Source organism: Epinephelus moara, chromosome 20 (assembly GCF_006386435.1).
Source record: "Epinephelus moara isolate mb chromosome 20, YSFRI_EMoa_1.0, whole genome shotgun sequence".
Taxonomy (NCBI): domain Eukaryota; kingdom Metazoa; phylum Chordata; class Actinopteri; order Perciformes; family Serranidae; genus Epinephelus; species Epinephelus moara.
In genome coordinates, this window is record NC_065525.1 from 32,947,898 (window position 1) to 32,975,178 (window position 27,281).

General features: G+C 41.6%; 1 protein-coding gene across 2 annotated transcripts in view; it reads right to left on the bottom strand.

Moving 5' to 3' along the window:
* Positions 1 to 27,281, bottom strand: part of pik3c2a (phosphatidylinositol-4-phosphate 3-kinase, catalytic subunit type 2 alpha) — a 66,309-nt gene that overhangs the window by 7,240 nt on the left and 31,788 nt on the right. For both annotated transcript variants that reach the window (XM_050072774.1, XM_050072775.1), the window contains 21 exons: positions 25,087 to 25,207; positions 21,871 to 21,982; positions 21,579 to 21,658; positions 20,695 to 20,758; positions 19,102 to 19,248; positions 18,984 to 19,017; positions 17,179 to 17,419; positions 12,527 to 12,649; positions 12,193 to 12,360; positions 11,741 to 11,858; positions 10,638 to 10,777; positions 7,826 to 8,017; positions 7,349 to 7,442; positions 7,072 to 7,166; positions 6,561 to 6,741; positions 5,668 to 5,772; positions 4,841 to 4,933; positions 4,387 to 4,516; positions 3,251 to 3,387; positions 2,357 to 2,526; positions 1,446 to 1,602 (listed from right to left, as the gene is read on the bottom strand). In XM_050072774.1, the coding sequence (XP_049928731.1) occupies positions 1,446 to 1,602; positions 2,357 to 2,526; positions 3,251 to 3,387; positions 4,387 to 4,516; positions 4,841 to 4,933; positions 5,668 to 5,772; positions 6,561 to 6,741; positions 7,072 to 7,166; positions 7,349 to 7,442; positions 7,826 to 8,017; positions 10,638 to 10,777; positions 11,741 to 11,858; positions 12,193 to 12,360; positions 12,527 to 12,649; positions 17,179 to 17,419; positions 18,984 to 19,017; positions 19,102 to 19,248; positions 20,695 to 20,758; positions 21,579 to 21,658; positions 21,871 to 21,982; positions 25,087 to 25,207 (2,702 nt within the window). The remainder of the gene's footprint in view (positions 1 to 1,445; positions 1,603 to 2,356; positions 2,527 to 3,250; positions 3,388 to 4,386; positions 4,517 to 4,840; positions 4,934 to 5,667; positions 5,773 to 6,560; positions 6,742 to 7,071; positions 7,167 to 7,348; positions 7,443 to 7,825; positions 8,018 to 10,637; positions 10,778 to 11,740; positions 11,859 to 12,192; positions 12,361 to 12,526; positions 12,650 to 17,178; positions 17,420 to 18,983; positions 19,018 to 19,101; positions 19,249 to 20,694; positions 20,759 to 21,578; positions 21,659 to 21,870; positions 21,983 to 25,086; positions 25,208 to 27,281) is intronic.

Consider the following 27,281-nt stretch of genomic DNA (forward strand, 5'->3'; position numbering starts at 1 on the left):
AACTGATTGTATCTGATAAAATAAAATACAGCACACAAATGTGCATGCAGTACTAAAATCTGTTAGCATAAAACAGTAAAGTCACGTGACTTATTTCCATAGGGGAAATAAAGTCATTTAATCTGCAGTTATTTTGTTAATTGATTAATGGTATTAGTAATTTTTCCACAGAACACATGCCCCAGAGTCCCTGCTTACAGCTTCTGTGATGTGAAGATTTGCTGCTTTTCTCTGTTTTGTATTATTTTAATGTGAATATCTTTGGAGTTTGAACTGTTGGCTAGACAAATCAAATGTGAGGATGTTATCATCGACTCTGAGACACTGTGATGGATACTTGTCACTATTTTCTGACACTTTGACAACAAATGAATCAGTGAATCAAGAAAATAATCTGCAGTTTAGTCAGTTATGAAGATAATTGTTGGTTGCAGCTCTAATTACAAACACTCTTACAACCACAGTAAAAACCATGACAAAATGTTAACTTCATGCCAACACCTCTGTGCTGTACCTCTTTTTGGCGTATGCACCAATCAGCTAAAACATTAAAACCACTGACAGATGAAGTGACAAATCATTGATGATCTTGTTCCAGTGCATTGTTCTACTGGGAAACCTAGGGTCTTGGCATTCATGTGGATGCCAGTTGACCTGCTCCACCCACCATTACAAACCAAGTACCCCCCTCAAGGTTTTAGCACTCTTTAGTGGCACCCCCAGCAGGACAATGCACCATGCTGCATCGCAAAAACTGCTCAGGAATGGCTCGAGGAATGTGGCAAGGAGCTCAAGGCATCGACCTGGCCTTCAAATTTCCCAGATCCCAATCTGATAGAGCATTCATGGGACGTGCCGGTACCCTAGAGGTACACTCCATGTTGGGGCCTCCTTGGATCAGACTTGGCTCTGACCTGTCGAGGCATGAGCACAGGACCTCTGAGAACTGTGTTGGGGTGTCTACCACCAGAATATTGGCAGCGGATCCTTTGAGTCCTGTGGGTTGTGACATGGGGTACCGACACGTGCCACAGATGCTGAGAGTGGGCTATGGGGAATTTGGAGGCCAGGTCGAAAAATTGAGCTCTTTGTCAAGTTCCTCGAACCATTCCTGAACAGTTTTTGAAGTGTAGCATGGGGCACTGTCTTGCTGGGGGGCTACTGCCATCAGAGAGCTGTTGCCATGAGGCTGGGGATGTTTGGTCTGCAGCAGTGTTTGGGTGGGTGAAGCGTGTCAGGTGACATCCACATGAATGCCAGGACCCATGGTTTCCCAGCAGAACATTGAAAGATGATGTGAACAACATCAATCATCTTGTTACAGTCCAGTGGTTTTAATGATGTGGCTGACTGGTGCGTGTGTGTATAAATAGGTGGTGTGTTTATGTGCTCTACATGTGCAGTCATTTGTGTGTATATAGTTTACATGGTGTGTTCTGTCTCACCAGTGACAACAGGTTGAGGAAAAGCCCGGAGTGCTTGCGGATGAGGTTGTAGGCCTGGCAGCACAAGTCTACAAACAGCTGGAAGCGACTTGTGGGACGCTCGCCTCCGTTGATGACGTACGCCATGTCAGAGGTCAGAACAAACGGAGCGCGGTCCCTGATGGGAAAGAAGGAGGGGGAGGACAGAAGATTTAAAGTCAACTTCTGACGCGGGTCAGCCAAGAAGTTACTAATAAAATGGGAAAATCTGGATCAGGAGAGTGAATGCAGAACAGTTAAAATACACCAGGGGCACCCTTAAACAAGTTACTACAAAGCCTCTAAATATTTCAGTGCAGATGCTCAGAGGCTAAAAATAGACGAGTGTGGTTGTAGGGCAGCCCACCAGCTGGGAATGAGTGCAGTGTGTGAGCTTTGAACCAGGTCATGCATGAAAATACACATTAATCTTGCTGAGTTGGGATACAGTCGATCCTGCACCTGAAATTTAGTCATCCAAAAAGAAGTTGTGGGTCACATAATTTCTTAGAAACTTACCTTATGATGAGAACAAACTATAATATCACAACAGTACATGTGTTAAATTATTTCCTCTGTTTGTCTATGATAACATTAGAACTGGGACAGAATGATGTAGTGTCTATGTTCTCATCACTGTAATGGATAAGGGAACTGACAGGCCAGTGTTCCAAAAACTTTATGTATTTCTTTTCTACTCAGTGTCAGCATTTCCCACAAAAATCAAGTGTTACCTGCCCTTTTACCTTTCATCTGATCACTAACTGGTAATAAAAACAAGACAACAGCAAACATCCTGACATACCCTTATGAAAAGACCTTTACACCCTGACAGTGCACCAAAGCATGTTTTATCTGATGAACACGTGCTAAAGAGCATATCTGATTTTCACCTTTTGAAGCTGCCAAACATCTGGGCGTGGCCCAGGAACTTGCCAAAGTCGATGTGGAACATGTGACCAGTGGAGCGCAGCATGATGTTGTCATTATGGCGATCGCAGATGCCCAGTACGTAGGTTGCCACACAGCATCCTGCACACGAGTAGATGAAGTTCTCTGATGCCTAAAAAGAGAAAGAAGAGAGTGAGAGTGACACACACAGAGAGAAGAGAGGAAGAAATATGAATACTCAGTGTGAGGCACAGGTTTTAGGTATTTTTCGTCTGGCTACACAGCCCTGATGTAGTGCCTGATTTTGAGAGTCTAAATGCATTCTCTACTTTTCCAGATGTTTCAAGCGAACCCAGAAATTATAAAATTGTTCTGCGGACTTTCCAGAGTTTAGTCACCAGCCTAAAAAACATCAGAGCTCTGTTTAAGCATGTATCTGATGACAAGTTTATTTCTGCATCCTGCTGAAGTTCAGGGTCAAATTATGTGCGGTAGAATTTTGGGGTCAGAGGTTGTGAGTGCGGAGTAAGGTTTCACATTTACAGGTGTCAAAGTTCTACAACTGCTGTAAACTTCACGAGCCAGTTTACTGTGTCAACGGGAAAATTATGGTTTTAATATTTGAGCCATTTTCCTCACTAGTTTACACCATGAGACATCAAAAAGCAGCTCAGTGGTGTAACTGACAGTCATGATATATGTGAAATCATTACTTTGTGTCAACTTAATGATGAATGTTAAAGGTAGCGGTGCAGTGAGTGGACTAATGTGCCAGACAGTTGCCAGCATGCTTCACTTTGTGCAACACATATCAACAGTTACTTTGGGCTTAGTGTGATTCACAGTTTTTTGGCTTTACATGTAACTATGCACACTTATGCTTTATGTGTTTTTACCTTCTCATACTCATCCTCAGCAGGGTTGTATTTGCGGAGCCACTCTGCCAGCGGTTTGTCCTTGAAGGATCCAGTGACGCCGTACTCCACCTGGATCTTTCTGAGTGTGTCGGAGGATGGCACCAGCTCCACCATGCCTAAATAACACATCACAACTTTTATTAACACGATGCAAGCACACAATAGTCAGCTCAGTATCTAACTTAAATGGGCAGAGTCTGTGCGAGCTCTTGAGTTCTACCAGACATATTTACTAGTAGTGCGTTTTGTACACATGGTGTCGTGTATTGAGCGAGGACCTGTATTAACTAACGGCATTCTGGGTACAGATTGTTCTCAGTTGCTTGCTACAGTACATTACAGACCATATGAAGAAAGAGAGACTGGAGAGAAAGTATCAGCAATGTAATTTGATAATTAACACTTTTGTTCCAAGGAATAGCCTGGTCCCAACAAACCCACCCCCCATGGACAAAAGAGTCCAAAACAAATTTGAAATGTTCTCCTGAACGTTTGCACCCATATGATGCTCTCTACACTCTATGATAGCTAGGGGACGCAGCTAAATCATGGCCGGTGTACTGCAGGACCCAAAGAAGCGCAGTGTCAAGAGTGAAGTTGTTTGGATGAGTGGTTCTCGGAAAAGCTGAAAGCAGCAATGATGGCATGTTTTGAACAGGCACTCCACTAGTTACTTTAAAAATAATATTGTATTGCTGTTATGATGATGCCATTGTATTGAATGTCTGCTCATGGATCATAAACAGCTGTTAGAAGTTTAAAATAAGTCTGACATGACAGGACTATATTCATAATTTCTGCCTGTGTCATCTGACAAAAACTAAAAACTTCCTTCTCGTAAAACACCTCAGTTAAGAGCTTATCTTTTCTTCCTGGTGGCAACAGTGTCTTTAAGGTAATTTCCTTTTTGAACATTGTAGTAATGAAACCTCTAAAGGACCAAAGTTACTCTTCTTTTAACAGCTGGCAATCACCAAACAGGTGCATTTCCATCAGGCCAACAAAGACACACTTATGTGGCTAAGTATAAATCCAAGTATTTATCTGGATATGGGACACTTAAAAGTGTAAATGTGGCATCTGTATGTGTTTCTTTGTTTGTGTATGACTGTTACCTTTGTCCTTGCCAGTGGAGATGCATTTGAAGTTGACAATGCGCAGGTCCAGCCCCTCCTGCAGCCAGATGCGGTCCATGATGCGGATCATCTGAAGAGCTAACATGTCCTGCCTCAGGTCCTCTCCAACCTGACACAAACACAGACAAACAGAAAGACAAATGACACCAACGCTCTGCACTTATATTAATATTAGTTAGATTTCTCATCTGCCACCAGGGGGTGCAGTGTTGAAATAAGAAGCACGTAAACTACAGTTGGTTACAAGTTTTGATGTACCTGATGTCACGTCCACAGTTTAAACTAGAGGAGTGTGTGAAAGACACACAAGAACCAGTTCTCAGGTATATTTACCGTATGATGATGATTGTTCATAAGGTTCATTTAAGGCACTCTCCATTGTGTGTGTCCATTGTCAGCACACAGTTCATAACTCTGTGTGTGGGTACAGTACCTTGAACATAACATTGATCTCTTCTCCCAGTGGGTCGGCGTTGACCAGGGCCAGTTTGAGGGGAACTGCGTTGGAGTTGAAGAAGGAGCAGGCCTACACACAAACAAACAGTAAGATCTTTATCTTCTGCACTGCACTTTGCTGTTCTGTTGTTTTTAAGATTCAGCTTTAAAACAACATCTAATCATGTCTACTTCTTTCTTTCTTTGTATCTTTCATTTATTTTGAGACATGTTTTTAGAGCCACTCGTTGTTTTGTCTCCCCCACTGTATGTCATCATTATGCTTCTCCAAAAATGTTACCATCCAATGACTGAATGCGTCTGGATCATATCCACAGATACCTGATGAGAAGCTAATTAATCTCCCACAATTCCTTTTGTGGCAACTTGTGATCTTCCTCGTTCATAGGAGGGTACATGCAGGTATTAGAAATGTGACATCTCGTTATCTGTGATGAATATTTCTATGCATATATAGACATGCATGTGTTTTATATTTTGGTGACGCTGTAGCTTAATGAGCTCATTTCGTCTGAAGTCTGAACCACAGAGGTTCTATAAAGAGTATGTGGCTGTTCTTCAGTTTCTTGACAAAGTGTTCAGATCAGGTTTTCTCAGTCTCCTGCTCTGTGTTTTTCTATTGAGTGTTACAGTTATGAATTCACTGCTGCTAATTCTTTGAGGATCAGGAAAATCCAGCGTGGTGAGGAAGATGTACTGACCTGAATGCAGTTATAAAAACTTGCTTAATAGTCTGAATGCTAAATGCTAAATTAACACTGTCTTTTAATCCTTGGCCTGTGTGTGTGTGTGTGTGTGTGTTACCTTGATGTTCAGTTCCTTGGCCACCAGACTGGGGCTGAGGGGCAGCCGGCAGCTGTTCCTCTGGAAGAAGTTCTGAACGTTTTCAAGGCCCTCCTGCAGCGCCACCTGAACACACACAAAAGTACAAAAACACACATATAACACACATATTAACAGTCTAATTGGGTCCTTTTGTATTTCCTGTTGCAAATGTTTTGCTGTGCATGTGAAAGACATCAGCTGACTGGAAGTAAACATAGACTAAAGCTGTTGCAGTAAAACAGTCCATACCCTTTTTCTACCAAAATTACTGCATATATGTAGGTTTTTAAAATAAAGTAAAACCCGCTAAAAATATGCAATAGACTCTTTCACATTCCCATCAGACCAGAGTTCTGCAGTTCACCAGTGTGTCTGGTTTGTCACATTTGATGTCAAGACTGCTCTGGAAATTAGGTTAGTAAACAGTTAAAGGCAGCATGGAGGGCAGTGAAAATGTAACTGTGGTACTCTTTTTTTTATTCTACTCTTCTATTTATTCAGTCTTTCTTTTAAACTTGGTGCTGACCAATTTGGAACGATGTTCGATGGAAAAAGACAGATGGAATAAGTGGCGCTGTGTCTTTGCATCACGCTGGAAAAGGGGCGAAAACTTGCATGTCCACCCGGGTGTTATGTTTTTATTACTGCTGATCGAAGCCGATTGGAGCCGATAAATCCCTGTGACTACTATAGAGTCAATTGTCCCAGAATAATGTTGACTGTAACCTTTTCCATTAAAGACAAAAGCAAAATGTTAGCGGGTGTTGGTGGGTTATTTGTGCAGTGGGAAAGGGGCTATAGAAATGTTATAAAACACACACAAACACACACACACACACACACACAGATTACAGCCACACACACACACTGACCTGTCGTGTAGACCCCCCGGCCTGTCGAACCCTCTCGGCCACAGCTCCCAGTAGTATGACCAGGTGAGTCTGCTTCTCCAGCTCCGCCCTCAGTTTTACTCCACACAGACACAGCAGGGCGCCCAGCACCCGCTCATAGCGTCGCCCATGGGCAGGATCCTGCACAGCATCCCTCAGCAGCCTGCAGCCATTACACACACACCACAACAGCTAAACTTTAAGGGGCACGATCATCGTGGACACCAGTTTTCCCTTAGTTTTTATGTGATCAGCAAAGACTCTAACTGTAGCTGTATTAACATTTACACAGACCACTGAACAACTCAGAAAATGAGGCAAACTTGTGGTCACGTAGGTTTAATTAAGAACACTACAAACAGCAACATTAACACATTACCGAGTGCCTCGCATCTTGAAATACCACTTTTTCTGATGGGTATTATAGCTCTTTTTTTGGCAACTTTTCCTTAAAGGTGTTTGTTTAGTTGTTTCAGTGCTGCTGCAGACTCACCAGTAGAGGTAGTGGGCGATGTTGATGTTGCCGAGAGCTCTGGACAGCAGGAACATGACGAGGGCGTTCTTAAGGTGACACTCAAACTTTAATGCCTGGTGCGACACAAAAGAAGAAAGTGACTTTATTAATAGATGGGAGAATTGTGAGTGAAAGGGTGTGAGTTGATGAGAGAGACAGGTTTAGTCATAAAAGAATGAGTGAGTGAATGTGAGAGTGAGTTTCAGTGGCTAATGTTTTAAAACTGCATGTAAAGTGTGTATATTTTTAGCTGTACCTGTACGAGCTGTGGCAGATAATCAGCCAGCTCATCATCGCTGCTCTTCTCAATCCAACTAACAGCCACACTTCTCACTTCTGTATCTGCAAACCTGCACACACACATACGGTACACAGAATTAGACATGAGATATACGACAAAGATCTGCAGAATTAAACACTTTAAACTTGACTTTGGCTTCACCACAAACCCACATTTACATAAATACTCATCACTCACCCCAACACATCTGACAGCATCAGTTTGACAAACTCAGTTAAACAAAGTTCACATTTAATGACAGAGGAAATTAAGCTCCTTAATGTTAAGAAAAAATAAGTTTACAGTATACAGTAATGAAAGAGCACTATCACCAGTTTTTGCCTGGTCAAAAATCTTCTTTGAAAAAAATAATATTGAAATAATTTCAAATTTCTTAAGGACCTGCGGTGCCATAGACCAAATGTTTGTGTAGGTATTGAGCACAATGCATACTTTGAGTCGAGCAGCTCCAGCGCAGTGACAGGGGGCAGAGGGGGCCAGTGGTGTAGCAGGGAGTGGACGTGAGCCATGCTGGCCCAGTCCCAGCTGGGCGCACTGGCCAGCACCTTGGGGAGGCTGCTGGGGTGGTCCTTCCGACAGTGGAGCCGATGGTCCCATAGGAGCTGGTGATCCGCCCGCTTCAGCCTGGAGCAAGAGCGAAAACAGACGGAGAGGGAAGATGGATGGGATGGTATTTAAAAAAATAAATAAGCATGTAAATACATTGCCATGACAAATGCAATTTTCACCTGGATTTTTGTGTTATGCATCCTTTTTTATCAGATTTATTCTTCATATATAACCAACTAAAACTGCCATATTTTATCTTTCACTAATAGAAAATCATCTCTACTGTTAAATAATGTGAAAATCAAAACTAAAAGAAAACACTAAGCGACTCCAAATGAGGAGTTTTCTTGGCAGGATCAACAATAATGTTTAAAGCAGACAACAGAGAAAGAGCATTTAAACAGAATCACACAAGAACTCAGAACATCTGAGAAAATCTGTGGAGGTTAAGTGAGCGATAAATTCTCTGCACTTCCTCAAGAACAACAACTCAATGTGCATTTAAGCAAGAAATATAACCTCCGCTGAAGGAAAATCTACCATCAGTGAAAATCCTCAGTGGTCATAGGCGTTAGACTAGTTGTTCTGGATGGCTTGAAAGTGTGTGTATCAGTTTGTAAATGTGCACTGAAAATGAAAGTGTTCAGATAACCTTTACTGGACGAATAAGGTACAAGAATACAATCACATCATGAGACTTGAGAGTCACATGACATTTTGCCACCCAAGGAAACACATTTTTTAAAACTACTGACCAAGTGTGAAATTTCTTGGCTGGTGTCCTGTCCACAAGTGCTGTGAGAGTGTGCTCTGTGAAATTTAAGGTATGTCTGTGGCATGCTGCATGATGTTTCCCCCTGACTGACCGTGGACACTTCTATGTCACTTTTGAAAGCAGTGCGTGAAAGGGACAGTTCACCCCCAAATTGAAAATGTATATTCCTCCTCTTACCCGTGGTATTTATCAACTAGATGGCTCTGGTGTGAAATGCTGAGTGTTGGAGATATCTGCTGTAGATGGCACTCAAAAAATGCATCTGAAAAACTCAACAGCAATGTCTCTTTCCAGAGATCATGACCTGGTTACTCAAGATAACCCACAGACAATTGTTGTGAGCAGTTTCATGTAGGAACTATTTTGTTTCTACCGAACTACACCCCTCAACCACATCACAATGCAGAGGGAAGCGTGCATACTTCCACTGAATTAGCTGGTGTTACAGCTCAGCCAAGAAGGACGCCATTATTGTTTACATCTCACACAAGCCTTTAGTCAATAGTAGATGCACGCTTTTTCGAGTTCCATTATATCGGAGAGAAGGCAGACATCTCTACGGCAGATATCTCCAACATTCAGCAACTCACACTACAACAATAAGTAAGAGGAAAAATATGTATCTTTGATTTGGGGGTAGTGGTCCTTGAAGCAGAAAGGCTACACTTAAATTCCTCTGTCAGCAAACATTTGCCTTTCCGAAGTTCCCAAAGTTGTTGTCTGTACTTGGACCCTGACCTCCCTGTGCTAATAACAGCAAACATTTCTCCTTCAGGGATTAACAGAATATTACACACGCTAAAATAACACACGACACATCAGTGAGACTGCAGCCCCACGAGTCTAGTGCCCGCAGAGGCTGGAGAGATGAATGGGCAGGACAGAAAGCAGGCGGTGAGAGCCCAGTGAGAGAGCGCTCTGTGCTAAAGTGCCGGTTGAGTCTCATGGATGTTGGCAGAGTGGAGGAGATTTGGCTGGCAGCAGACATAAGAGAGCATTTAGCTGGGCCTGGAGCAGCTGGAAGAGAACAGACACACTGGAGCAGACAACATACAGGCGTTTATGGGGAGCTGCGGCTGGCAATGTCCGCGGCATCTTTTAAAATCTCTTCTTAAATCTAGTAAGTCCAACGGATTTTGGGTGGTCTGAGAGATGGCCAAAAACTGTCCGCTGAAGGGGATAAATCTCACCAGAAATACTGTTTCTGTGCATGTTTCTGGAACTCTCGTAACACTGAGCACGTAAAGCTCAACCAGCAGTCAGTGGATTACAATGATGATTTTGCAGCACATACAGCAGACTCAACATTAAACTTCACACGTTTCAAAAACGTGGTTTCCATTCAATTGATTCAATCACAAACATCAACATGGGGCTGCACAGTTAATAAAAATAATATCAATACTGCCACTCACAAAGCAATGCCAATATCTGTTATATTAATAGCAATATGATTTTCTGCATACCATGCAGCCCTACTGTGACATCTAACTTACAGTAGTGATGTTGTCTTGCCCACACGGCCTCAGACTCATTTATCCACATGGTGTAAGTTGCACAGAAAGATTCAGTATCATATTTTGTTGTCTTTGACTCATGCAGAGGGACATTTAATTGCAATATGAGAAGTTCTTACAGTATCCAGCAGTTGCTTTAAGCCTCTTGTGTTTGTACAAGAAGCACGTCTGTTTTGCACATCAAGCTGAGCAACATTAAGACCTCCTCTCCAGTGGCATTAACTGATGTCAGTGCTTTTATTTCAGATCCTGCAAACCACACTTCCCCTATAAACTCTTAGAAGTGAAGTGACAGGAACAGCAGACATGCTGACTCACTGATTGTTAGAAATGTTAATGATATTGAGTCTCAGATTGTAATTCTCCTTTTACAGTTGTGAAAACACAGGAGAGATTCTCCTACCCGAAATTGGAAGCTCGGCTGCAGATTTTCTCCAGTTTACGTCGCAGATCAGGGTCCAGCTCTTCTGGTGGTTGCTCCGGGCTGGGCTCTTCTTTGGGTCCCACGTATAAAACGTCCAATGGTGAGTTGGGAAAGTCCACCTGATGGTAACACAAACACCAAAGTCAGGATCAGTTTATTTCTCTGAGGTAGTTTTAATTCAAGAGGATACATTCACAAATACCCTATGATCTATCTTATTTGTAAGGACATGACTGAGAACAAAAATTAGGTCGAAAACAAACTGCAAGGTTGTTGATATTACACAGTTACGTTATTTCCACTACAAAACCTACCAGTACTGCTACTTCTACTACATCCAGTTTGAGAAGTCTTAGATGTACAGGGAGTCATAGTGCATTGGTTCTAGTGATCACAGAAATTAAAGTAGTGCAGTAGCAGTAGTACTGTAGCTGAAAGAAAGGTACAATACTACACCACTACTAGTATTGTGCCACTACGACTGTCATGGTTACTAACAGGCCCCCAGGAAGTATGCTTTGATTTAAAGCCAACTTTTGTAGTGGCCAAATAGTGCGATTACTTCCGTCACGATACCATGTGGCCCGTTAAGACTTTTTGCCATTGACTTACATGGCAAAATAGATGTCTGTAAATCACTGGATACATTTTTTGAGTGTCACAACCTCTGAAAAATGACTTTGATACATTCGGTCCGATGTAATTTGGAAAATATGAAAGAGCTGAACATTCAATCAAGTTATCATGAACTGGAAGTAGCCAGCCTAGTCGGGGAAAGTCTCTCGTTCACCTCCTCTATGGGTCACACAGTGCAGAAGCAGTGTCGATGATCCGGGTAACTTTACACCTAGCAGTTGAACATTTTTGGCTTCATGCACCACTGAGAATCCTTCATAGGAATGAATGGGGCCCCACCTCCAATGCTGTATCCAGTTCTGTTTATACATCCATGGTTTCTGTCTTCTACTTCTGTTGAGAGTGCTACAATAAAATCTAACAATACTACTCACGACTACTCGCAAAGCTAAAACCACTAAAACACTAATACTTGTACTACAGATGCTACCAGCACCACCACTAACCTGCAGTACTATTCGCTCTGCGGGCATCCTCTTGCGACCACCTGTAGATCCGGCAGCAGCAGCAGCTCCCTGGGCAGATGTCCACAGACACAACAACCTGCTGCCCCTTGCAAGCACCCTGTCAAATACAGACAGCAATAAACAATAACATTAACAACAAAATAAAAAAAAAAACAAAACAATCATGGTAATGAATCCTATCAACAGTTATCTTTATATTGTGGCAAGAATGTTAACTTATATGATTAACTCTGTATTGCTGGAGGCCCATCAAATTACAAGGGTGTTTAAAACAAGTACTTAAATTGTGCTGATTGACTGATGTGTAAAATATTTCAATTACATCTTTCACAACTGTGTGATATTCAAAATATTCCATAATAAGTGGGACATCCACTCAAATGACATGCAAAAACATGACGAGCCACTGTCAGCTGTTCCTCTGTCCTCACCGTCTGAAGTCAAAGAGCGGCATAGAGACTTTGCCGAGCATCTCTGGAGCTTTCCTCTGTTTGTTGGAGTCTGGGGAGCCGCTGGCATTCTGGTTCAGCACCCCGAACAGAGTCAGGCTCAGAATGGACTCCAGAGGGAGAACAGCTACTGCTATGGGGAAGTTGATCCTGGGAGAGACAAGGACAGTGTTAGCTGCATGGAAGGACAGTGCAAACATGTTGTTGTTAGGGACATATTGGAGCGGAGCGGAGAGGAGAGGAGAGGAGAGGAGAGGAGAGGAGAGGAAAGGAGAGGAAAGGAAAGGAAAGGAAACAGGCCAAGGTAATCACTCACAGTTCATCCCATTTGATGTGGTAGAAGAAGCTTTTGTATGTGCCCACTCTCTTGGACTGGACTGGTTTAAACAGGTTCTTGCCATTGTGGGTGAGGGAACACATCAGGAAGTACTTCTCATAACTGAAACAAAACAACACAATGAGTTTTGCTACTGGGCCCACGTGTCTTTGAGTAAGCACTGTGTGGCTGGTCAGAGGAACGGGCAGATATTCATACAGAAAGTACATCTGACAAAGACCATTGACTAATTACTGTACAGTACAAATGTGACAATGCTTGTTACGTGAATGTTCAGTGGTTGCTAGGATACAGCCATTAAAAGGTACTGTACATGACAGTGATGGCAGCAGTGCCATATTGGTGCGTGTGTGTGGATATGTATAATTTTCATATTGTTTGTTTACAATCTAAGACACTCTGAGCATGCTTGCCCATTTTCAGCAGTGTCCTGTGTCACAGATCTGCAGTTAATCATACCAGGGGCTGAGTGCCTTGTAAGAAACCATCTTGTCTATGTTCTCCAACCAGACTGACCCAACAGTTTGGGACTTAAACCAGCAACCCACTGGTCTGAATCACTTCCCTGATAACACTGACTTTAGTTACTAGTAATATTTGGTCCTGAACACCTACACAGGTTATTCTGATCAGACATGAGTGATTCTCCGGACAGTTTTATTAAAACCTCTTTAACATTTGGACCTAGTCCACACACAAACAAGTATTTTTGCAAATAGGGTTTTCCCCTCGTTCTCAAAAAATTAAAAAACATCTCAAAAAGAAAACGCAAAAACACTCATTACAATCAACGTGTTTCATGGGTGTGACATTTCGAATAAAAATAAAATTAATATAGAAAGTGCTGTTAGCAAGATTAGAACCAGCACTATTTTGGTCATGTCCACTGTTGCACGACATCTTGCCTCCTTTGTGATGCTTCACAGAGGAGATAAAGGTGCACACTTCCCTGTTTACACAGCAAAACTAAAAATGAAGTTTCTGAAAATCTTCAGCCTAGATGGAGGTCTATTTTCAGTGACCTAAAACGCAGTTTGTGTGTAGACTAAAATACATAGAAAAGGCTACGTTTAGAAAAATACCCATGTCTGTAAGGACTAGGCCTTATTTATCCAGTGAAGCTACTCCACACCTGCCTACAGAGACCAGAAAAGAGCATTAATCAGGCAACAAAAGTGAAAACACCTGTGTAAGTGGACCACAACTGTGCAGAGTACTACATCTCATACAGCTGCGCAATTTCACACCTGAATCTATCCAGTATAACCACAGATTGATCTGCAGCTCTACTGGAGCCGTCACCAACTCTGTGTACGAAAAGACCTTTTTTACAGAAAACATTTGGACTTGTTATATCAGAAAAATCACAGGTAGAGCTAACTACATTATCACCAGTTCCAGTGAGTCATATTAATGTATGAGCCATCACACAGAACACTATGATCCTGGATCTGGCCTATTCAAAAGGACATTAGTAATGTTATTAAGACTTGTGCACTTACGATCTGATATGTAAAAAATTCTACTGTAAAAAAAGGTCTAAACGTGTTATATAACACAGTAACATACAGGACAGTGTGGGAGTGGGTACGCTCCAACACAGACCTCAGAAGAGGTTTAATCAGGCAGCATAAGTGAAAACACCTGTGTGGGTGGACCGTGGCTGTGGAGAGGCTTTAAAACTATACAGTAAAACAACTATTCATTACCAAACCTCTATATGCTGCATGTCTACACAGTACTATAACTTTAACCCTTCGTGACCTACCATGGACCAATTTTTGTCTTTTTGTGGGGGTACAGGGGATCTTTATGAGGAGATAGCAGGTCAGCAGTTTGTGCCAAATAGAGGTAGTATACATCATCTGAAAGCTGGGAACCTAAAGATTAATTTGAGATGCAGCTCAACACTGACTGTCAAGTTTTTCTAGTCACAAATCTGTAATAAATGTTATGTTGTGGTTAGTTTAGAGTGTATAGGGGCTTAGAACATTATGATAGAAGTATGATAACCACTCCAATGCTCAACTATGTCTCATTGTTGCAGTATTTTTTGGGTTGACACCATTTGTTACACAGATTTGGTGCTAAATTTGGGCATTTTTGACCACTTGAGAATGAATAAAATGGTCAAATATCCCTCCAAAATGCCGAATTAACACATCAAGACCTTGGGGAACACAACCGAAAAATCCATGCTGTAATTTGGTATCAAAAACATTTGACATTTAGAGATTTCTAGAATAACTGCATTTTGCTACGACTTGGTGGAAAACATTTCTGTTCTGGAAACTGTTCGGAAACCCTCTTATTGTCAATATACCCATGAAAGCCATAAATCCTCTGAATACCAAAGGTCTCTAGATTGTGGCTGTAACGTTTCATGAGGCTGTGATTATCCCACACGTCACAATAGGTAATTTTATACAGTGATGTCCACTTAAACAAAATTGTCTCGCTAAAGTGAAATAGCTACAATGGGGACTAACATCATCACACAAGAATAACATTAGGTTAATTGAATCCACAAGAGTCTCAGCTTTCAGTTTTATAAAATGTGTGCATTTCCAGGGCTGCTTAGGGACGCCAGTATGCACAAGTATTCAAATACAATAGGCAAAAACAACACATATGTACTACATGTTTTTGCCCAAAACTGCATGGAACCAATTTTCATTCAGATATGTTGAGGTGAGAGGTCAAGGGACCCCCATGAAATTAAATTTAGCCTAACTTTGGAGCGTTATTTAGCCCCGTCATGACAAGCTAGCATGACATGGTTGGTAATGCTGGATTCCTTAGGTCCTCTAGTTTCATCAAGAACCATATAGTTTTCAAGCTCAGCCCAGTACAGCCACTTAAAAACAGGAATGTTGGCCAATGTTCACATACGGCCCTACGGATCTCAAAGGGTTAATATAAGCAAGACGTCTATGTAATGTACATATATGCTGACACATTGCAATAAAGTCAGTCACATCTAACATTTAGTTTCATTACACAACTCAACCACACATCCAGAAATAACCTCCATGTTTCAATTAGAGATACATATGTGAGCGGAGAGTGAAAATAGATTCACATCAGTTACACATTTTCACTACTACAGGCTTGATCCACTGCTCAGTGCCATCTGTGCTGGCAGCTCCACCACTAGTCACTGTCTCAATATGCTGGCAATGTCGTGTCATCTACTGAGGCTCCAGATGGATGACACACCAGCCACAACAACGCCAAACACTCAGACCTCAGTAAGGCGGCATTATATTGACACCACAACACAACAGAACTGCCTAGCTGCTTGTCTGGGGGCTGAAAAATACTGTACTCGCTGTGTCCCTCTGGCCTTGGGGTTGTGAGGAGCTAAATATTTTTGGAGGTGTCTTTGGAATGACAGTCACTGCAGCAATGTTTGGTGCTGGCTTAAAATAGCAGTTGGAAGAGGCTGAGCTGGAGTAAATAGGCCTGTTATTAAGCAGTTCCTCTCTTTATGAAAGCCTCACTGGCCAACCAGAAAATTACCATGGAAGAAGAGCCTGCAGCAGTTCTTAAGGCAGATTTAAAACAGCCTCCCTCTCACAGTCATGGTTACGGTTTCTTTTTATTTTTAACTGCTGCTGGCATTCAACAACATCTATAAACTGATTGTGCCGCAGCATTAAAGCAAAGTCTTATAAATGTATAACGGAGGACTATTCTTCATGATGACATAGATGAAATGATTGTGGCAGTAAATAAATATTCCCATATTCACTCAGACTTCCTGTGCAATTTCACTAAACTCTCTTTTTTTTCCCCAGACAGTAGAAGTATTAAATCACTTCTCATACGTGTCTAGACTTTACAAACCTATGCAACTGTGTAAGGGCTTGTCAGAAACGTACTGATCCTGGTCACTGATGCGTGACAGAGCCGGGAGTGGAAAATTTGGATCAGCTCTGCGGCCCAGACACACGCAGGAGATAAAGTCAGGGTGAAACTGGACACTGGCATGGAAAAATAAGACGTGGGGAGCAACACCGGAGCTGTTTGTTTAGCAGAAGAAAACAAGACTATGTGCTGTGACAACACAGCCCGCAAGACTGTGCTGTAATGTTGTCACAAAATACTCTCATTGGTCGCAGCAGCTCAACAGAAAATTATCGCACAACCTCTAGAAGCAAAACCACATTTGTTTATCATCATATTCTGCTGTTGCTCTAATTGTATGCACTTGGCAAATAAGGTGATTAGAATTCTGAGCTGCCTTCCTCTGCCATGTCTCCATCTTTGACCCTGCTGTGCATTAGTACAATTAAGTGAAATGTGGGTGGCACTAATAATACAGCAAGTGGGTGATCATGAAAGAACATATGCATGAATAAAGGCTTTAATTATCTCACAGCAAAGGACGAAGCACTTCAACTATTAACCCTTACATTTTCACATTAAGTCTGCAAAATATTTCCAACTACATACTTTATGTGATCGTGCACCCTCCTGTTTTTATGCAGTGATTTATGCTGTGAAGTAGCATCATTAGCTACACATTCACACCACTGACATTTCTGAGACATTTATCTCTGTCACTTTAGGAGCCTCTAGTGCCCCCGATAATAACGCTAAATAATGTTCATCCTCTGACTGCTTACCTGCTGACCCAGTTGCCTGGGATGCCGTGCAGGGCGAACAGAGTGAATTGAAGGTGGTCTGTGGTGCCAGAAGCTTCTTTGCTGCTCCTCCCCTCTACGCCTTCCCCGTCTGCAGGCGGGGGCAATGGCGGCGAGCTGAAGGAGGCAGATGGGGGGCAGAAGGAGCGCAGGTAGAGCTTGGCCAGGTCATAGACAGCCTGCGTCAGTAAGGCCATGCCCTCCTCCACAGGGCCGCTGTGACCTGTCAGAGTCAGGTAAGGATCAGACGCTGCAGTTACAATATTTCTTCAACTCGATTGAAATCATCCTGATAAGAGATTCCACCTTAGCTGTTTACATGGATGCTAAATAAAGTGATGTGATAAGATGTGTTTACATGTCCCAAAGCATTTAATCAGAATACAACTTTTTTTGACTTGTGCAAAGTGGTTCCACCTGCTGTGAAGCAACTAATCTGCCAGAAATATAACAGAATTTTTTTTTTTTATTTAATAATACATAAAATATAATTTAGGGAGAGGAAAAGGTTCCCCCCATTAATTAAATTTAGAAGAAAGTAACACAAGTGTAATCCAGATTACTTTCTGTGGCTACAAATTACAAATGTCGCCTAAAAACCTTACACCCAGATTATCAGCAAAAGCTACAATTTACTGATGTTCCCTAAATGTCTCATATGCAGGCTACAGCTGCTGGTAGCAATAAACAATTATTGTGTCCTGCAACTTCACTATTTAGCCTGTAACAACAACGTTACATGAGGCTACTGTTTCAAAATAAAATACATATATTCAAGCTGTAGTTAGTAACCTTATTAAAAAAAACTGTTTTCATATTTGTTTCAACTTTCACTTTACTCACTCAGCACTAAATGAGATAGATAATCTGTGATAAAAAGCATACTCCTCTGTCCCCAAATAATCGCATTACCACACTAAAATGAAAACAACCAATCAGAGACAAGGAGTCTCCAACGCAGCTGTCAATCATACCAATCACTGCTCATGAACCACAGCCAGACTGTCAAACTAGGCAGCACTGATTCAGAAACGTATTTTAGTGTACTGTTTAGCTGTGAAATGGGAAGGCTGGTCTGGCCAGTGGGCAGTGTTTAGTACTTTGGTTGAATATTTTCAACATGGCAGCCCGATCACAAACTCTCATTTTACAGCTTAACAGTACACTAAAATATTTTTCTGAAAACTTCCAAGCTGGGAAACAGGCAATGCAGTGACAGAATCTTGATTCATATTTGATCAGCGCTCATCACGATTGAGAATTCCCTCCATTCCAACAAGTCTCTTCCAAATGAGATGGTTACATGAGGCATTTTTATTCTGACCGGGCTTTATTCTGAATATTAGGTTCCATGTAAATGTACCCAGTATGAGGTCATAGAGATTTGATAATTGTTGGGACTGCAAACACAGTTTTTAGAGGACTTATACCAGCAGTGGAATAAACCACATAGGTTTTACTTATCTTTTCATCACTGAAGAAAAGTAACTTTTGACTTTATTAAAGATGTGTCTGACATATCAAAGACAATTCTTCTAGACTGTAATGTGTCTTAACACCAGTGACAGGCATACTGTTCATGCTGCCATTTCATGTTGGTTTTATAAGCATAGTTGGTGCATTTCAGTACTGACAGTGCCTTTTTTTCTTTGGACAGCAAGGAATATTGCCAAAATGACAAACAATTCTGTGTTCATTTTTGATTGTAAGTGGCAACAAACAAAGTTTATTTGAATGAGGTTGAGTGTGTGTGTGTGTGTGTGTGTGTGTGTGTGTACAGAACTTACCATTTGATGACTGACCAGATGATGTGGCTCCCAACTACAAAGCAAAACATGCTGGTGTTAGAAAGACATCCTTACCTCTAAACAACACTAAGTATGAATGTGTGAGTCGAGAACCCACCTTGGGTGAGCGTGTCCTGGGTAAATTGACCGAGTGTCGCAGCCTTTTGACGGCCTCTGTAATGGCTTGGGTCTCCACCTCATCCAGAGCACAGCACAGGTTCTTCATAGTCTGCACCACCCGGTCCACAGTCTTGTACTGTGTGCTCTGAACACAGAGATACAGAGCAGGTTGGTATAGCATGTGTGTTATAACTGCATCAGTCTTCACACGCTCACACCAGCCTGTTGTGAAAGGGATATCCGCATGATGTGTATTTTTGTTTCCAGATTGTCTCTAAACAGTAAAACCCCTTTGTTTAACGCAAGAGCAACACATCAGGAGGTCTCAGTGAGAGAACAACCACCAACAACTCATCAAACGGACTCTCATCTAAACAGTATTTCAAACTCAAACCAGCCTACTGTGTGTGGACCTTAGAACAAACAAGGCTATAAACACACGTTTGCATGCTAGAATACATTCATTACTTCAGATGGCATGATTTTGTTAAGGCGCACTCAAATAAATCTTGATGCCATCAACAGGTTTAAGTTGGGTTGAGGGCGAGGTGGAGCTTACCAACCGTCCAGTCTGCCTTCAATTACTCCACTATAACCCACACAGGCTGAGAACCAGATGTGCCATTTCTAGAAAGCCTGCATTCCAGGGATGTCCCAGTACACAACCATTTATGTGTGAAGTATCTGATTTGAAACAAAGAACTTTGAAAACAATGTTTGAGGCCCTCTATCATACTATTCAGTGAAAAAATGCTGTACTTAGATGAAGCATCAGAGGCTGAACCAGAAGCTGAATAAGTCTCATTATACAAACAGCTACACAAAACTCAATTTTACAAATCAGTACCTTTCTACACAAAACAGTGCAACAAATACTGTGGACATGTAACTTTAATAGCTGTTCTACACATCTAAGGGAAGGTCCTGAGCACAAACAAAAATAAAAAAAAAATACAGGCAGAGGGCAGAGTCTCTGCAGATAAATAGGGGGGGGAATCACCAGAGGCTCCACGATATGATATTATCACAATATTTTAGTCATGATACAATATTATTAGAGTTGTGATATGCTGTATGATGTATTGCAATAAAATATATTGTGATATATTGTGATTTATTACCTGTTTTCAACTGCAAATTATATCCCAAAAGGAAAACTATGTCAACATCTGTTTTATCTAATAAGAAAAAAAGTTTTCAGTCTGTTCATCTCACTTCAGTCTCTTTTTTTTTTTTTGCAGCAGCAAAATGTATGTAGTGATGATATTATTCAAGTAGGCTACCTAGAGTTTAATTTGTATTTATAATATTAATATTTTAAATAATGAAAAAAATTGATACTTGGCACTGTGTGATGATTCGATCATATTACCACATAAAAATATTGCGATACTACGCTGTATCGATTTTTCCCCCCACCCCTAATAAAGTATATAAAAACTTGCTGAGAGACAGGAAAATAGTTCACAGTACAGTGGCGGGTAGTGCAATTGATTGTTTTATGTTTTTCAAACTGAAGACCTGAAAATCATCAAAACAATTTTCCATCCTTTTACTTTACTTTAAAGTCCTGCACAGGGACGACATGTACCTCATTTTGTAGGCAGATGTTGACTTGATTGTGATAGCCCTCTAGATAATCAGCCAGGCCTTGTCTGCAAGAAGATGGACAAAGAGAGATGATGACAAATGACATGAGGACAGAATGTATAAAGTTTAATGAAGTTATCTGAAGCTAGCTTAAAGGAATACTTAATTCCCCCAATGATCATTCATGTATCAGTTACTCACCCTTTTTTTAATGTTTAATTTTAATTTTTCTTGCATCTCTTCATGGTGAACTTCTCACACACAGAGGAGTTGTGTGCCTGTGCTGTTTATGTGGAAGTATTTTATATATAAGGGTTTTAGCAAAATTGCACGTGTTTGGGAAGTACTGAGCATACGACTCAATAAATGAAACTTGGATTGTACTGCACATGAAGTGTGAGAGTTTGTTAACAGATGTTTGGATATAGTTTTGCTGTTGTTAAACATGGACCCCTATGACTTCAATTCATCAAGAATTTTCTCAGCTTTTGGATTCTTCGATCAAGAGAGGCACGCAAGAAAAAGGTTTTTTTCCCAACTCAGCACGGAGTGAGTGATTGATAGATACATGATCATTCGGGGGGTAAAGTATTCCTTTAACACCGTCATTTGGTCTTAAAAATGTTTCTGTATAAAAGAATTAAAATGTAATGTCATTCAAAGGCAGCACAGAGAGAAACATAAGGCATCTGCATCAATCCAGCAATCTTAACTGAAACTACACATTTAAGTCAAACTATGTAACCAATTTGAAGACCAGACAAAAGATGCAACTAAAGAAAGGCCAGTCTATCATGTTCCTTCATAGCATTATTTGTTAACTAGAAAACAAAATCTTTAACTACATGTTCTGACATTTTCCCACCCAGTGCAGGACCCTCATACCTGGTGGCGTTCTCCTTGAATGGCCTCTCCACTTGGCCCAGGTGCTTCTCTAAATCTATCAGAGAGTTGTCATCCTCCGCCTGAACAAAAGCAGCAAAGATTTACCAATCAGGCATATCAGATGACATGTAAGCATCAGTTCACCGAATACATGTTGGAGGTTTGTAGCAGTGGGACAAAAGTGAAACATTAACCTTAGCGGCACAGCATGAAACGTATTATATCACAGTTCAGTAAAAATCTCGTGTGAAGTTTAAAAGGTCTCATGTGTCAGCGTGATGGAGCGACTTACACTGCGTGCCAAGTCTCTTCTCATGGTGGAGTGAGAGAGGAGCTGTAATGTGATCTCATTCTCCCACTTCCTGCAGTTCTGGACGTACTCATGGCTGCCTAGGCTGTGTTTACTGTGGCACAGGGCAACAGGGAGGCAAGGTTAAGGAAACCATGCTGAAGATAACAACAGAAAGGAACAACACAGTGACTGAGAACTCCTTCAGTGAAATGGACTGTGTTATTTTTCATAACTCAAGTCAGAGCGGATTATCTCTCTTATACCACAGACACTTCTCAGAAATGTAAAATAATGTTGGTTAAATCTATGTTTTGGGGGAACACACCATTTACACTTTGTTCGTATTATCTGATTTGTTGTTTTTGTCACTGAGGTGTTGAGGCCACTTGTTAGAGCTGCCTGATAATTTGAAAAATAATGCACACCCAGCATCCAATCAGAATCAAAAGACCCACCTCAGGCGGTTGTATGCGTCCACTAACCAGTAAAGTTGCAGTTTACATCCATGTCTGACCAGACTCATAATATATGTCGTGAAGACTTTGAAGTATGTGTTTTTTGGTGACTACATCGACACGTATGATACCACTGAATAATTTCCAGTGAAAAAAATGCTGTCCTCACTTTGAGACTATTCTTGCAGAGGAGCACAGAGGACTGATACAGAGCTTTGTCACATGGTGTAATGACAGTCACCTGAAGCACAATATCAGGAAAACCACTGAGCTTGTGGTGGACTATCAGAGGAACAGGGTGGAACACAAAGCTGTAGCTATGATGGTAGACGATACTTTGAATATAAATGCTGCTGCAAAGAAATTAAAAAATGTAGATGCTTCACACACATCTTCCCCCTATCCAACTAAATGTCCCCTCTTCTGTTCCTGAGTTATGATGTTGAATAATGGCCAGAAAAGTGTTTTTGCCAAACATTATGACATCACAGTGAAGCTGACATTTGACGTTTTGGATATAAAATGTCATCACTTCATCATTTTATCCTCTTAGAGATTGTTGTGAAGTTTTGCCATAGTTAGCATGTAAATTCTTGAGTTATGGCCAAAAACATGTTTTGTGATGTCACAGTGACCTTGACTTTCGACCACCAAAATCTAATCAATTCATCCTTGAGTCCGAGCGGACATTTGTGCCAAATTTGAGGAAATTCCCTCGAGGCATTCTTAAGATATCGTGTTCCTGAGAATGGGACAGACGGACGGGAAACATGACGCCTACAGCCAAGGCTGTCGCCGGCGCAGAGGATTGAAAACACTTCCTGCGAAGAATATTCCTAATACTCCTAATACTTTGGAGATGTTCTGTCTGTCCATGATTATTCAAGATATTTTCTGTAACGTCAATCTTTGTCCCCTAAGAGAGGCTACTTTAGGGACAAAATTTGGAGACAACAGCCTGTATGCAAGTCATTCAGTTGATACTGTCAAACAAGTTATCACTGGTGTGGCTGGCTCACTAAATTACCTACATTTGGGAGTGTGCAGATGATATGTAGCTTCAGGCCCCATAGTAAGAGGGCTGGATGACTATGATTACAGGTGACGCAATGGTGTAACTGTCGAACGCAACAAAGCATCCATGATAATCATGACTTACAGGAATTTATACAGTGGCTCTCAGTGTGTGTGGAGGGTTTGAAAGTTTTCCTCAAAGCAGCAAAAAGCAAAAGAAATCTCTAACTTTCTCCATGTTGAGCACAATAACTGTTTAACACATATTTATTAACACGTTTTTATGGTCGTATAATGATTGCTAAGCATTCTCAGTATGACTAATTCAAGGTTGTAAAGATAAGTGACAGTATGTGATCACACAGCATACACACTTCAATCTGTTCTGCAGTTGTAATCATGACAGATTATTATGCAACTCTGAACATTTGGATGTGCTGGGCCTTTAAGTCTGGGTATGGGAGTAACCATTCCCACGTATCCCAGATTAGAGGGAGAAGAGAATTTCCATGGTCGAGGAGGGCGTGGGGCAAGATATAGAAACATCCGCCAGTCTCCTTTGTACAAGATGTTGAGGGGATGCCAAGATAAGAGTGACAGAGTGAGACGGAGAGGGAGAGACTGAGGACAGAGTTGAGGGCATAAGAAAACAAACGAGAACTATTCAAAAGCCTGTGCATAAATAAAAAAGCTGCCAAGTTAGCCAGTAAATGTTGTTCCTTCCAGTCCCCAAAATGTTAAAGGTCCCATATTGTGAAAAGTCAGATTTCAGTGTCTTTTTAAAAAAAAAATAAAGCAGGTATAGGTGCTATATAAATACTGTGAAAGTATCAAAACGTTCACAGATAAATGCACACAATTTGTATTCAGAAACTGTGCCTTCAAACGAGCCATCGGGATTTCTGTGAATTTGTGATGTCACAAGCAAATTATGTAGACCGTTTGAAACATAAACACTCTTATTGGGCCCTTATGTATGTCCTGTTGGAGTGTTTTGCAGTGTATGTGAATGACATCAGCTGACAGGAAGTAAACATTGACCCAAGCTGTTGCATAGCAATGTAATTCCAGTGAAACAGCCTATGGGGCCGTACACATGCATGGTCAGGCGCTGGGCGCTACTGTAGTGCTTTTTTTGAGACAGCTTTCGAGAGCGCAGCGGCAGGTTGCTAAGTAACGTTAACAAGCACCGAATCATAGCCGATTTACGGTACCTGAAATCCGGAGTTAGAAGCTGATCTTCCTCCAGAGGCTGTTTATATATGTGTAGGCCTATCGTCCCTCAGACAGATGAAAAGCTCTGGCAGCTCTGCACCAAAATGATCAACTTTCTCATATTTACCACAGACTAATATTTACGGAAGAAGGGGGATTTATCTGTTGGCTGTGATTGGTTGTTCCTTGTTTTATGACATGCAGTGCGAGCTGCTGCGTTCCAAATGTTGAGCTCAGTTTATCTCAGGGCGCAGCTGCCGTGCCCTGAAAAATAGGCGCTCGCAAAAACCGCTGCATTTGTAAGGCCCCTATAAAGATAGAAAAACAGAGCGATGCGGACAGAAGGCGATTTCAGGTATACTCAGGCACAGTATGAGAAAATAATTTGTGTTTTGAACATGAAAGCATGTAAACATGTTCTGGTAGAAACCCAAAATACAAGTATGAACCTGAATATGAGTCTTATAATATGGGACCTTTAACATGTCTTTGTCAACAGGAGCTACTTCACTTCTCTGTCTGTGTTACTCACTTCTGCAGCACCTCCTCCTGGCCGCAGACTTTGAGCAGGTAGCTGGAGAAGTCGACCTGGTCCAGGTCATCATGGACCCAGCAAAGAGTCTGACTGATCAGCAGCTCCACTGGAGAGCTCACTGTGGAAGATGGAGAGGATGGAGGGATGGATGGTGAAAGAGACAGTGATGGAGGGGAAAGGGAAACAACATGAAACCCATGTGAGGGAGGGGCAGTGAAATGGAAAATCCAGAGAGAAGGGAGGGATAAGGCGTTGGTGAAAACAAGAGGATGAAGAGACGAGAGGAAAGGGAATGATGGAAGAGAGCGAAAAAGAGAAAAGATGTAATGAGAATGACATAAAATGCTTCAAAAAACAAAAAAGATTATACCTCAGTTACAGGAAACTAAAAACAAGTGGGAACACGATACAAGGTGCATCAACAACAGGTGGCTTTGTTGTGATTCATTTAAAGGATTTTTTGGAGCACCCAAAACAAAGTATCACACCACATGTACAAGTTTTATCAGAAGGATCAGAGCTCAAGTGCCCATCATGTCATACATGGAGAGAGACTTGCTAAAAACAGACACCCATTTGCTGCTGTGGGAACTGAACTCTGGACCTTACATTTATCTCTCTTACTGCAAACCATCCTGCCATGTTTGAACAGCTCATGTATCAAACCTGTCCTCGAATCAAAGGAACTACAGCGGAGTGTTGTGGAACGATATTAAATTGGGGGGGATTTGGGGTCAGCTCAAGTTGTTTGTGTACGCTCCGATATCTGATGTGTGTGGCCAAGGGAAGACTGGGTGGAGAGCGTAACCTGATACGTGGCAGATTAGCTACTTCTAAGGAGGTTTTAGCACACTCTTAACCTTGAAGACACACAAACACGGGCAGACAGATACAGTGACAGATACAAACACTTCATACACAGACACATCTCAGCTTTGTACTAAGCACACACACTCAGGTTACTTAACAGGCGTTCACTTAGACACACAGGGAGGGAGACCACCCCTGGCTACGGCAACAACAGACCTCCACCCTTCAGAGGAATGGTGCGTCTTTTCTTACAGCTGAAACCAGTAGCTTTAGCTTTGTGGTTCTGTCCGCTTGTGGGGCCGCGGCGGTGGTCGCTGAGGTTACACATGGGCTGCGGTGTTTTGTCACAAAGCAATTAGACAGGCCACGCCTCATTTTGTGAGCACTCTGAGGTGGTGAGGGAATTCCCAGCAGGGCATTTTTGGAGGCACCAGTTAAAAGGAGGAGGAAATTCCTCTGTCGCATGCCGTTCATGGTTTCACACATGGTTGGGGAATGGAGTTGGCGGGGTCACATATGGGCACACGCAAACATAATGAGGGTCGATTTGACACAAACACACACACACCTATGGACTAGGGACTCCCTAGATAAATTATAGTTTTTGTTTTGTTTTTACCTTTGGTTTGGTTTGGTTTGGTTTTAACTGTTTAAAAATATTAAGTTTTAGTTTATTTCTATTTATTTGTTTTTATTTTGTATGGAGGGTATTTGTCAGGGGCAAGATTTAGCAAGTTCAGTTCAGGCAATGTAAAACTGTTGTCGGTATTCTCAATTCGTATTTTCGTATTTGTTGTATACATGGTGTAATGTTGGTTATCAGGTATTGAGAAGTGCAGTGGTGTAAATGTGTGGTGTATTTATGTAATAGTTTGATAAGTGGTGGATTAGTATAGTTTGGGGTTAGGGGTAGAAAAGCATGTTGCTTTTTTCTGCTCCTTTTCGGACATCTTACTATATAATGATGAAAACTCTGTCTGTCTCTGTGTGTGTGTGTCTGTGGGTGTGTCTGTGTGTCTGTTCCACGTTTTTCTCCTCACTGACTTGGTCAATCCATGTGAAATTTGGCACAGTGGTAGAGGGTCATGGGAGGATACGAATGAAGCAATATTACATCAACTGGCCAAAGGGGGGCGCTATAGCAACCAACTGAAATTGCAAACTTTGAATGGGCATATCTCGTGCCCTGTAAATCGTAGAGACATGAAACTTTGCACAGAGATGCCTCTCCTCATGAGGAACAAATTTGCCTCAAGAACCCATAACTTCCGGTTATACAGATTTTCCGCCATTTTGAATTTTTTGAAAAACACTTAAAATCGATCTCTTCCTTGGAAGTTTGAGCGATCTGCATGAAACTGGGTGAACATAATCTAGGGACC